This window comes from Rhipicephalus microplus, chromosome 1 (genome assembly GCF_043290135.1).
Source record: "Rhipicephalus microplus isolate Deutch F79 chromosome 1, USDA_Rmic, whole genome shotgun sequence".
In the NCBI taxonomy this organism is placed as follows: domain Eukaryota; kingdom Metazoa; phylum Arthropoda; class Arachnida; order Ixodida; family Ixodidae; genus Rhipicephalus; species Rhipicephalus microplus.
The window spans coordinates 153,378,832-153,391,949 of NC_134700.1; the positions used below are offsets into that span (position 1 = coordinate 153,378,832).

Genomic DNA, 13,118 nt, shown 5'->3' on the forward strand with positions numbered 1-13,118 from the left:
GTAAGAACTGTCTGTGATAGAGCTTCCCAAGGTGTTGGTATTTCACACGTTCTTTTAGGTCACATTGTACACTTTCCTGTATTATCGTCAGAAAGCTCTTTGTCGAGTACCGTTAAACCGAAACTGCCGTTCTCTTGGCAATCAAATCCTACAATATTGTTCTGAAATGCTTCTTAAACTATCAAAATGTGTTAATAACATAAAGTGCTTGAACTTGAGTGTCAACCGAGAAAGCTCTTTTGTGGCTTCATCGTTTTGCGCGCGTTCACTGAAGCGCCAACAAAAGCCGTTTTTATTGGTACCTCTCGTGGGTACGAGGCACATTTCCGAGAATACAATGTCAACAACTACAAGTGTTACCAAAATTCAGCTCGCTAGTCTTCCCGCTGTCATGGACAGAACAAAATTATTCAAGGAAATTTGTGGACTTATGGTGCTAGAACGGGGCGAAGACTGCAGCAGCGAAGGCATACTCGCCGGCCCGCCGGCAACGAAGCGATCCTCGCGAGCTTACAAAATCTTGCGTAGCATCACGACAATGAGAGATTGTCTCTTGTCGCGGCGTCGCGACTACGTCAAATACGTTCTCTGCACGCTGTCGCCGGAGTCGTGCTGCGCCACAGTGGACTGGGAACGCTGGCGCACGGACCGAATGGTAGAACAGTTTGCGCGCAACGTGCGAGCGGAGATTGAAGACTTTTCCGCCCAGAAGAACAGTAACGGCCTGCAGCAAAGTCTTCAAGCGTGCCAACACCGCATGAGCGTACGATCGCTTCTGCTCGACTACCTGGCTACGACGTGCCTCATCTATGCCGAGATGAAAGCTGCTTATGTCAAGCGCGTATGCGACCGACAGCGGTGGAGCAGACTTGGCTCTCCGTATCGCAGCTTGGGTCCGAGCAGTTCGGGCGGTCACTCGAGTTTGCTGCCAGCACCGCTTATAACGGGCCTGCGGCAGCTGTCGAGCGCAGCCTCCAAGATGGTGACCGTGGGCGGCTGGTTGCAGTCGTCGGAAGATAGTGAGAGTCTACGCGATGCAACGGCACTGGATCTCAGTATGACGTACGAAGAATGCTTGCAGTTCGAAGAGGAGAGCAAAATCCTCATGGACCGTCTGAACGGCCAGCGAGAAATCGTGCGCGACATAGAGTCGCAGGTGATTGACATCGCCTGTCTGCAGAGAGTTCTCACGGATCACATTCTGGAGCAAGAGGATGACGTTGAAAGGGTTGCCTTGGCAACCGAACACGCTAGTGCAAACGTTACAGCTGCTAGGAGGGAACTGAAAGAGCATGTCGTGCAGCGACCTTCTTTTGCTCGTTGTGCTGCGGTACTCATAGTGTGGCTTTCGCTGCTGCTACTTTTCCTTCACTGGTTGACTCCGTAACCGGGTGCAGCTGTGTCAGAGAAGGACAAGTGCGATGCCTGCACTATGCTGAGCCGACCACATTCAAAAACTACTGTAGCCTGTATAGACCTTCCAGTGGCATCTAGCTCACTAAAACAATGTGGCTATTAAAATTTTAATGAATAATTAGAAGTGCAGCTGTGTCAGAGAAGGACAAATGCGATGCCTGCACTATGCTGAGCCGACCACATTCAAAAACTACTGTAGCCTGTATAGACCTTCCAGTGGCATCTAGCTCACTAAAACAATGTGGCTATTAAAATTTTAATGAATAATTAGAATACATTTTGTTTTTGTGGCACAAACCAGCCACAATAATTTATCCTGGTTTAGAGAAAGATGTGTCTCGGGTTAAAGCAAACAGTAGTGCTTGTTTCCTAGTGCCCTTTATTTAGTAAACTTACTGCAAAAGTTGAAAAGAAAAGCCTGTAACTTCATAAAGTTAGCAACTGTGCTATTAAGAGATTGGAATGTAGGAAAGTTATTGATGTTTGGAGGTGTCTTGCATTTGCACTGAATGACATCGTAATATGTGTGGTGAATATTGATTGCACACAGCATAGCACACACCGATGTTGAATACACAACGCTCAAAAATAGGTTCTTTTATAAACAGGTAACTTCCAACACTGCATTATTTTGTTGTATCACAAGGCAGGTATATCAATTTTGCATCTATAAGTGCATGAATATATTATTTGGACTGCCCCACCGCGGTGGTCTAGTGGCTAAGGTACTCGGCTGTTGACTCGCAGGTCGCGGGATCGAATCCCGGCTGTGGCCGATGCATTTCCGATAAAGGCGGAAATGTTGTAGGTCTGTGTGCTCAGATTTGGGTGCACGTTAAGGAACCTCAGGTGGTCTCAATTTCTGGAGCCCTCCACTCTGGTGTGTCTCATAATCATATAGTGGTTTTGGGACGTTTAACCCCACATATTAGTCAAGTCAGTATCATTTGGACTGGTTCACATCTTGTAAAACCATCTAGCAATGACTGCAAGTTGGTTCTTTTGAAACTAAAATAGGCTGGGAAACTGACAGCTTTGTGATGGAAGGTCTTACAGTTCTCACATTTATGTAAACTTTGTGTGGTATAACCTCGGCATATTACAAAAGTGAAATGATGTGAAGTCATAACAAAGTGGTCGCATCAACCTATATGCTCGTACTGGTGAAATTCGCAGATGCCTGCATACTCTCAATCGAGATAGCAAATTCTCTACACCCCTGAAGCGTTGCATGAAGCTGGTAATTCTGGTCACTCACAGTTCATTTTGTCACTGTTTAATATGTCGTAATTGACATTACATAAGTGCCTAATTTAAATACCCATGTCGGTGATGTTGGGTTATAGTCTAGCCAGCGTCATCAACAAAAAACTGTCATGGAGCCACTGTTCTCATTTTACGTCTTTATTCTGTAGCTTTGAGACAGCCAACAAAAAATTATTGGAACTCATACATGTTTCAATATTAAATGAGCAGTTTAATAGAGTGATTGTGTGTAATGTAACTATAATTCTTCGCTTCTCTCCTCATCATTGTTCTTCCTAGAAGAGATCATGATTATCAAGCTAAAGTGTGCTACACTTTCTCAAGATTTGTAGAGTAGCTATAGGCTCCCTGTCTCTCTCCACTTTGCTTCATCTCCTCTTTTAGGCATCTCACGCGGCCATGGATAACAGTTTGAGAAATGATAGTACAAGTTGGCATGTACACATACCTTCATTAATATACTGTTCCTTCTCTGCAGATGGAATATACAGTGCCCAAGGAATATACAGTGCCCAAGTACCCCGTTGTAGGGGAACCGGGATTGGAACAGTTCCCAGGTGGCCTGGCTCATGGCCAGGACTACAGCTTTCTGCAGAACATCCTGGTGGACGGCGGCAGCCAGTTCGGCGTCACTGCGCTGGCCTTTGATACCCAGGAAGAGCTGCTCTGGATGGGAAATCAGGGGGTACTGGCCTCTTCTCTCAGCTCGTCACTGGACATTGGTCTGTCTGTGTGCTGCAGTGATGGAGCGTGTTAAACCTATAAGGACTTTTGATGACTTCCAGCTCATTTTGTTTATTGTACCTTCAATCGCACAATCTCTCAGAAAAGGTAGCGGAGTACATAAAACAACAAACAAAATAGCATCAAATTGATGACAAGTACTGTACAACTGAAGATATGATGTTAAGCTAATACAAGTGAGTGCAAAATGTTAGTACGATGAGAAATGCAGTACAAACAATGTAGAAAATAGTCATATACAATACACTTCATGCATCATCAAGTAAGTAATTGTGTAAGTTCAAACAAAGCAAGTTATTATCTGAAACTAAAATAATCTCGGTGGGAAGGTGGTTTCAGTTTCTAGGCCTGCATGGGACAAAGGAATGATAGAAAAGGTTAGTACGGCAGCAAATGCTCTGTACGTTACGATGATGATCTAAATGAGCATAGCCTTGATATGGGGCTACAGTGAACTGAGCTTTCAAAGCTGGATGATTGTAACTTTTTGGTCACCAAATGATGTCCACAATCAGCATTCACTTATGTATACTTCGTCATTTTTCTACGGCACGTTTGAGCTCTATGACAATATGAAATCATCCAGTTTGCTGGTGGACATGCGTGTAAGATTTTGTGGATAGCACCCATAACAAGACAGCTGAACAAAGCTGAAGCATAGTACTGTATGGCCTCTGAAACATGCAGCTGCTCACTGTGCTCTTGAGACGAATTCAAATTAACGAGAAAGTTTTTGCTTGAGGCCATGCTTCTAGAAACGAATAAGCCGCAGATTTCATTTCCGGCCATGGTGGCCAGATTCTGATGGGGGCTGAGTAGAGAAGCATTCATGTACTCAGTGTGTATTAAACAACTTTACTGAGAAATTGTATTGTTGAATCTCTTTATTACTATAGTCCCTGTGTTGCCCTCATGCACCAATGCACTCAGTAAATTATATGATGAAATAACTTTGTTGTTTCTCAGCAGTACTGCAACAAATGTTGAAGGTAGGGAAACCTCAGAATTAAGAAATAAAGGGCCAAGTTAGTCTGGTCATTCACTTCATGTCAACTCGCATAATTACCATTCTTTCTGTGAAGTAAAACTAGATATCTTCTCAAATATTTTTAAGGGGAGACGCGGGTCGAAAAGTCGCGTTTTTTTCCAAATTTCACCTTTTCTGTTTTTTGTTGCTTTATCATCTTTATACATTATATTTTGACATCTGAAAATATCACAGCGAAATAAGCATCAGAAGTCAGTGAAAAACGCGTCTGAGTGAGCGGCAGTGACGCGCGGCATCACGAAATTTACACAAAACGGGCTGCTGTTCGCGTGCTCGCGGGGCCGCGAAGAGAGCTGTCCGCCATATTGCGGCCGCTGGCTCGTGTAGAGTTGTCCTTACTCTCCACGATCCCGGTTCTTGAAGTCTCGTACGTTCACGAAAAATCTAAAAAAAAAGCAACAAAAACAGTCTTTTCCCGCCGTTTCAAACCGCGCGCCACTAACGCAGGGCCGCCATTGGCTGACAGCACCCGTGTTTTCTTGCCGTAGTTCGCTTCACTGTTTTCCGGAGTTATTTTTCGCTGTTTTCGTGCGATGGCAAGCCCGAAAAAGGCCGTTGCCGACCATCGGAAATACAGAAGTAAGAACAAGTTCAGAGGGAAGCGGCGGAGGACGTACAAGAAAGCCATCGCCAACGAAAATGTCCGCGACGGGCCAGCGGCCGGTAGGCCTAACATCGACCACGGCAACGTCGACCATGGCAACTGCGACGACGAGATCAACGCTGCAGTGAATTTTGTGAGTGCATCGCAGAAAAAGATCGCGTTATTCGAAAACGACGTCAGGCCGAATGCCGATCGTGCCGAAAGCGTAGTGCTGTGCGAGTTGGGTGCATTGACGGCCGTCGTCGCAGGCGCGGCATGCCCCGTTTGTCACGAGAGTAAACTCGCAGTTCGGGCACCGAATAAAAAGCGGAAAGGCCTTTCGGCGTTTCTGGAGCTACACTGCGAGAATGCGGAGTGCTCGGAGAGCATCCTTTCGTCCGCGTACTCGTCGAAGCGGGTCGCGTCAGATGGCGGCCGCGGTGCAAGCAGAAGCTACGACAGCGGGAGTTCGCGTGACGCCTTTGCCGTGAACCTGAAAGTGGTGCTTGCAGCGCGTGCCGTCGGTATCGGGCATGAGCAACTTTCACGATTTTGTGCAGTAGTTGGATTGCCAAACCCTATGCACCATAAGACCTTCCATGCTATCGGCAAAAAGATTCACAGTGCGGCAGTGAAGGCTGTCTGTGAAAACATGCAAAGGGCACGCAGCGTCACCAAAGAGGTGGCTGGTAACAGTGACGTGCCAGTCATGTTTGACGGCACATGGCAAAAAAGAGGCCACAAAAGCCACAATGGTGTGGGAACTGTAGTGTCCTTGGACACTGGTTTGTGCCTGGACTATGAAGTGCTTTCCAACTTCTGCCTGGCGTGCAGTTTGCATAACGACATGGGAGGCGATGAAGAAACATGGCAGGCGTTTCATCATCCCGTTTGTGAGAAGAATTGCGACTGTTCTTCGCATGCCATGGAGGCCGAAGCTGCAGTGCGCATTTGGCAGAGGACTGTGGACTATGAGACACCCCTGCGGTTCACCATCTTCCTAAGCGATGGAGACAGCAAGGCCTACAACGGGGTCTGTGATGCCAACGTGTACCCTGACACTCCAATTGAAAAAGAGGAGTGCACCAACCACGTGGCGAAACGTCTGGGCACCGGCCTGCGGAAGCTGCCAACGCCACTTCCACGAGGGGAGAAGCTGAAGGAGACCACCATCCAGAAGCTTCAAACTTACTTTCAGGTGGCCATTGTGAACAATCGGGGAAATGTCCACAAGATGTACACTGCCATATGGGCCTCATGTTTGCACTCGTGCTCAACAGACGGTGCTGGAAGTCACAAGTTCTGTCCTGCAGGCCCAGACTCGTGGTGCAAGCACCGACGTGCTGAGGCGCAGGGCCAGCCTGCACCGTGCCACACCCCCCTCCTGACCAAGGCCCAGGGTTTGGCAGTCCTCCCAATCTACAAGCGTCTCAAAGATGCGAAGCTGCTTGCCCGGTGCCTCCACGGCAAGACACAGAACGCGGCCGAGTCCCTGAACAGCAAAATATGGCTGCTGTGTCCAAAGACCCGGTTTGCTTCCCGGACTGCTGTGGAAACAGCCACAGCCATTGCAGTCCTGTGGTTCAACCGGGGCCACGCCAGCTTTGAAAAGGTGCTGGAAGAGCTTGGGGTGCTTCCTTCGGAGGCCCTGGTTACCCTCAGCGACCGCCGAGACAGCATGCGCATGCACAAGATGAATGTGCGTCAGACCGCTGAGGCGAGGGCACACCGTCGCAGTGCAGCCAAGAGGGCCCGGGTGGAAGAGTCCTGCCGCACCAGCCGGGAAGGGAAAACCTACGGTGCTGGAGAGTTTTAGACAACTGATATTCCCTCTGGACATGTGTGTATGTGTTCAGCACAAGTTTCGTGCTACTGCGTTTTTCATTTTTGTAAATACAGACTTTCAAACTTTCAAACGCGTTTTTCTCATTTCGCAATTTTGGCCAATTTGCATTTTTTGCGGGAAGTGTTTCGGGCACTTAGAATGGTCATACGACGACGAAATTTGGCACACACATTGAGGAGAGTGCGTAGGGTGCCGATATCTACTTGAATCAGCACAACCTATCAGCTGTAAATATCTATTAATAAATTTAATGGTGGTCGAGTGGAAAAAAAAGGGTAGTTTGCTACACAGATGTTTTTTTCATAGTTTCAAAGTTGGAGCACAATTTCTAGCTAGATATCGGCACTCTATGGCTAATAGGGAGCAAAAGGAGCCATTGAACAACTCTCTGCATGAACATTTAGTATGCGCGAAAGTTCCCGGAAAACTTATCAAGTTTCACCATTACTTGAAACACAACTCCCAAACTATTGCACTTATGTAAAAACTGATTACAGATTTGGAATCAGGAGGAAAAACTGCATCAGTGGTCCAATTTCTGAAGCTCTAAGTTGAATAACAAAAAAAAAGTGCTTTCGAGGAGCGTCTCCCCTTAAAGCTTCTTTTATTGTACGCTACCAAAATGGCAAGAGTTCATCAAAACGCAGAGAAAAAAAAAAATGGATAGTTGCAACTTTGGGTCAACAGATGTATATCATAACATTCAACAAGGGGTTTTAATTGCACACTGTATTTGCGCTTGCAACCATCTTGTCATGTGTGCATGTTTACGAGGGACTGATTCTTGAGAACTGTGTCTATCCTCTACCAAGGGCCATGTGACGTCATACTATACCTGGCAGCTGCAGAAGTACACGTCTTTTCAAGTGCACGCCACTAACGAGGTGCGCCAGTTGCTGACCATCGATGCCGGCGTCCTGTCTCTCACCTGCAACACCCTTCGTCTCAACAACCGCAGAGGACTGATTGCATTCCACCACAGGTGTGTACTGGCTTTACTATTCTCTGTCATGACAAGGCCCTTGAGCTGAGAAATGAGATGTGCTGACGTAATACACATTGATTCTTTAAAGTGTTTGAGGTGTCGCTCTTACCTTAGGTGAAACCGTGGAAACAAGAAGATGCAGGACTCTACTTGCACCATCACTCAGAATCTTCGGAGCGAGCTGTCAGCCATTCCTTGCACCTTGCTCATTGAATGTGCACCAACTGAAGCTTTTAATTACTAGCTGCAAATGAAACAGTGCTGGACATAATTGGCAATCTAGCCATTTTCAGTGCAGGTGTTCAAAAACATTTTCCCACTTGCTCAGCTGCGTGGCGATTGGTGTCGAGTGGGCTCGTGCGAGTATTCGAACACTTGAAATATTTGAACGAATATTACAGTACTTGAATCGGCTTCGATTTGAATTTAAGGTATAGAAAATATAGAAGTACTCGTAATGAATGAATAGAGGTATATTAATCCACATGCAACATCCTGTAGAAGTGGTTTCTCTGCAGCAAAGGAGTGCGAAGCCATGAGAACATGTATACAGGGGAACGGTGCACTGCTGCAAAGCCTCATTTCAACGTTAAAGGGGCCCTGAAACACTTTTTTGAGTAAACATGGAATTAATTCACTGGATAAGCGTATACCTCACAAAATGAACGCCGCAAAAATTTTAAGAATCCGTCTAGTACGAGCGTAATTACAAAGATTTGTCACATGCTGCAATCACATTCTCTCTGCTCTCTTCCCGACGAAAGCGCTGGAAGCTGAGCCGGGAGGGATGGAAGGGGTAAACAAAAAATTACTTGTATCTCGTGACCTCGAGAATTTTTTTCTTTTTTTTCTTCGAATACGCAGCTTTTTCAGTGCAGTTGCGTGGACAAGTGACGGCTTCTCACGGCGATCTCTGTAACAACAAAGCGCGCCAAGTTTAAATCAGCCAATGGCTGATAGAAGGGCTTACTGGGCTCAATTCTGTGATTTGTCAAGAGAAGAGAAAGCTATTTTTAGCCAACTTTGATAATTTATTCCGAATTTCAGGCTGCATGCTGTGCTATAATATTTGGCTTGTGTGTTTTCGGGAGCCTTTACTACCGATCGGCAGCATTTACTGACCATGCTCAAAAAGTGTTGCAGGGCTGCTTTAAATGAAGATATCACCTTCACGTTGATGTTAAAAAACCTGTTATGCCAGCTTATATGCTTTAAGTATAGTAAATTTAAAACATAACATATTTTACAGGTCATCACTGGCATTCTATTGAAAGTCAAATCCTGCTACTATTAAAGGTTGCTTCTACTTCCTTAAAAAGAAAAAAAAAAAGGGCTTTAGCATAGGCCTTGTTTCAGGTTTTAAGAAATATTGTGCTGGTTGTTTAGGTCGTGACAAATATGTCCATTTTTCTTTGTAATATATTAATATATATAAGATTCGAACTTGATTCAGAGTTAATCAATCGAAATCACTATTCACTTTCAATTCGTTTCGACTCTAAAATTCACTGTTGCACACTCCTGGTGTCAAATCATTGCAGAATGCTTTTTTACTATGTTCACATGAAGAAAACTAATCATAGGTGATCATGTCTAAGATCCCACATATAAAGCCAGACAAGATATAGGCCTTTTTTCAGATTTTAAGAAATATTATGCTGGTTATTCAGGTCCTGACAAGTATGTTCATTTTTCTTTGTAATATGTTAATATATAAGATTCGAATTTGATTCAGAGTTAATCAATCAAAATCACAATTCGCTTTGAATCGGCTTAGACTCTAAAATTCACTATTCACACAAGCCTAGTGTCTAACCATTGCAGAACGCTTTTTACTATGTTCACACGAGAAGAACTAATCATAGGTGATCATGCCTAAGATCTCACAAGCAAAGCTAGAGACATAGAAGAGTGTGGGGGCAACCAGCAGGTAATTACTGCAAATGCCTACAAGCGTACCTTCAATTATTAGACGAAACAGAAAGCAAGCATGTATACGGAAGTTTTCAAAAGGGAAGTCCCAGAGCGTGGCCTGAACTGTGCAGTCAGGTTGTGTGAAGAGTTAGCATGGTATGCACTCATCACCTCTACCATTATACAAAATAAATAATTAACAACGAATGTTCATTCAATTGCAAAGTAAGGAGAGAAAAAAAAAGGTTCAAGATGTAAGTTTTAGTTCGTTGTAAGGGCCTACAATCCCTTTTTCCTATGTTTGAATGAAAATGAATGTCATGCAATACATTAAGTTTATTATTATCTTTATTTTTGCACAGAAAAGCACAATGAGGTGCTTTCCTTGAAACCAGCTTTCTTTGTTCAGGCTGCTTTATTATTAGTTGGGTTTGTTGGCAGTTCCCTCAGTGTATGAAATGTAGATGGGCAGCTAATTGACAAGTGTGAATCCAAAGTATGTTTGCTTTATGTCTTAGATGCATGATGTTTTATTTCAGAAGAATTAGCTCTTCTTTTTCATTTTTGATACTACTCAGTGTAAGATTAGAAAACACAGTTCATCATGATCTATGTACCTAATGCACCTTCAGTGAAAATTAAAAATTTATGATCACAGTAGCATGCCTTTATATTTAAGTGGCTTACTTTTTTAACAGTTGCAGTGAATTATTTTCCACTGCTTTCAGTGAGTACTCCTGGCACAGCTTATCAGTCCTATGCAACTAATGTATATTTAGTTTACCGCACTGCACATGTACTACAAAGCCAACCCACATTGCGTGATCAAAGAAGGGCTTCGTAAGAAGCATGAAAGTGTATTTTATTCAAGTTTCTATCTCCATGCAGCAATTCGAAGTTTCTTGCAGGCATGGGCAAATGTAAGTAAAACCTGGTTGATAGGTTTTCGAAAAAAAAAAAAACACAGGAAATAAATGTACAATCTGGGGAAATGTACAATCTGAATCCAGCAAAAAATGAGGCTGACAAGTCTATATAGAGGTGTAAGAGCAAAGAACATTTATTTTTGAAAAACATTTTTCTGCCACTGCCTCTCACCTCTGGACAAGAAAAGCTCCTTCTGCACACATTGCAGACCCTTGTCTTCATTTTCATTGCTTTTCTTGCGAAAGAAGCTTTGTAAAGCTTCCAGTCAAGCAAGAGGTTCGGCGAGTCACGTGGCCCTCGGCATCATAAACCACGCGCATCATTGGCTGCACTGTGAGTGACGTCGTCTATCTCTTCACTGCCGTGGCGCAGAGCGCACGCTGTGGAGAACCTCGCCATGGGTAGGCCACAGACAGCTATTGTACAGGGCTGAAAACAGGCCCGGGAGGCCGAGTGCCAGCAGCAGCTCTGTACTGATGATCCAGTAGCCTTACAGGCCACGCTAAATCACGTAAACCACTGTGCTACAGAAAATAAAAGTCATTTTGGGAGAACTGTTTGAAGGCTTTGAGGGGTGACAATTGAACGCAACAAAAAAGTCACCACTTGACAGCAGTCTGCCTCATGGCACTAACAAGCATGCGAGAGCAGTTTTTTGACACACCTGAATGAGAATTTTCACCCGTGGAAAGTATCATACGGTCACAGTTTGCTGCAATGTCGAATGTTGCTGCCCAATAATCGTATTTTTGGGAACGTAATAAGAGGAACGTATTAACACATAGCTCTAGGGGTCAATAAAGAAATATTTAGTTTTCGTGATTTAGTAAAGAAATATTTAGTTTTTGATTTTGAATTGTATTAAGCGGGAAAGTATCTACTGTATTAAAATTTGAGGTCCATAGTAAAGAGTGATTTATTGGAGTAATTTGGAAATAAACAGTTGTCATTCATGTATCTCATAATATAAAATATTACATAAAGAAAAATGAACATTTTGATCAACACCTAACTAACCTGCACAATATTTTTAAGAATTCGAGCTAAGGCATGTGTGCATGTCACTTTTTTTATTCGAAGTGAAGTTGGAACAACTATATATGGTATCAAGATTTATGTAGCAGTAGGGTGCAAGCGATAAGTGGTGAAATCCTTAAGTTTTAAAATTTAATTTAAGTAGCACATATAAGCCAGTGTAACAACCTTTCAAACTTTAAAGATAGTCGAAGTGGAGGTAATGTGTACATTGAACTCTGAAGTGTGGTTTTATGGCAATGCAGATTATTTCAGATAGGTGTTTTCACGTCATAGCATGCCTATACTGCAGTAACAAAACATTACATGCAGTCAAGTGTACAATTATTCACTCATTTTGAATAATTTAGGTTTTTTTCAGAGCGAATTCGAATACCATAATATTCTTTCGAATATTCGGAGCACTTGAATATTCACACACGCCTAGTTTCTTACAAAGCAGCCATAAGCGATGCGTGTTTGGTTGCAGCTCTGAAGAATTGACAGACTTGAACTGCATGGCACTGTCACCCTCTGGTTCCTTACTGATGGGTGGTAATCAGACCAGCCTCATTGAGCTGGATCTTGCCACGGGAGAGCAGACCACAGTTGCCGACATTGGGGGTAACGGCTGCGCAGTCATAAGGAGGCACCCGCGCTTTATCTGCTGTGCTGACTTCACGGGCAAGGTGCGTATTGCCTGCTCCTGTTCGTTGCTTTGAACGCGGTAGCTTTGAAATTTCGGTGTTGGTGTTGGTGGCAGCATTGGCACCTTTTGTTGTGAGCAAAAAAGCAGCATTGGCCATGAGTGAAAATTCAAAGTTGATGCAGGTAAAGATGGGAGACAAAAAATATTTGCACTTTGGCTTTCCTCGGGGGCACAATTTTAGTCTTCACCAAGAAGTGAGGGCAGACTAGCAGCTGGGAAGGTGATTGAGAGAGAGAGAGAGAGTGTGCAAGCGTGTGTTTTTGTGTGCATGTATGCAGATATCGCTATCATGTTCCACTCTTAAAGGCGAAGCTTAACCCGTTCAGACACCACATATGAAGAACTGTCTGCAGAGGTGTCAGATCACTACAACATTACTTCAAGGTACTCAGTTTTTTGTTGCAACAACAATAATGAGATAACTGTTGAATTTATGTGTACCACAGTTACTCATTCTAATTAAGTTACAATTAAATATCTCTTTATGCTGAACACATTGATGATTATTTTTGGCATCAACAGAATCGAATCTTGGGCTAGGAATATATTGCAAGAGAAATTTTCGGTTATGTCAATATTGAGCAAAGAAACATGCTGCTTTTCACATTGCTTGCAGGAAGCGCCACGTCGCATGACTCGTCGAACTTGGTAGTGCATTCAGGAAAG

The 13,118-nt window shown here is 43.9% G+C and overlaps 2 protein-coding genes across 5 annotated transcripts in view; both read left to right on the forward strand.

The window, feature by feature from the left end:
- The window catches only part of PAN2 (PAN2-PAN3 deadenylation complex catalytic subunit PAN2), a 159,630-nt gene that overhangs the window by 85,054 nt on the left and 61,458 nt on the right, over positions 1-13,118 (forward strand). For all 4 annotated transcript variants that reach the window (XM_075887506.1, XM_075887507.1, XM_037429814.2 and 1 more), the window contains exons 2-4: positions 3,161-3,367; positions 7,716-7,885; positions 12,234-12,432. In XM_075887506.1, coding sequence (XP_075743621.1) covers positions 3,161-3,367; positions 7,716-7,885; positions 12,234-12,432 — 576 coding nt within the window. The remainder of the gene's footprint in view (positions 1-3,160; positions 3,368-7,715; positions 7,886-12,233; positions 12,433-13,118) is intronic.
- LOC119177810 (syntaxin-18) lies at positions 7-2,109 on the forward strand. Its single transcript, XM_075887509.1, has one exon. The coding sequence runs from the start codon at positions 167-169 to the stop codon at positions 1,385-1,387; it is 1,221 nt and encodes a 406-aa protein (XP_075743624.1). The 5' UTR covers positions 7-166; the 3' UTR covers positions 1,388-2,109.

Bases quoted from the DNA above. Each gene is read 5' to 3' on its own strand.
- LOC119177810 (XM_075887509.1), top strand. From the start codon at position 167: ATGCTTCTTAAACTATCAAAATGTGTTAATAACATAAAGTGCTTGAAC.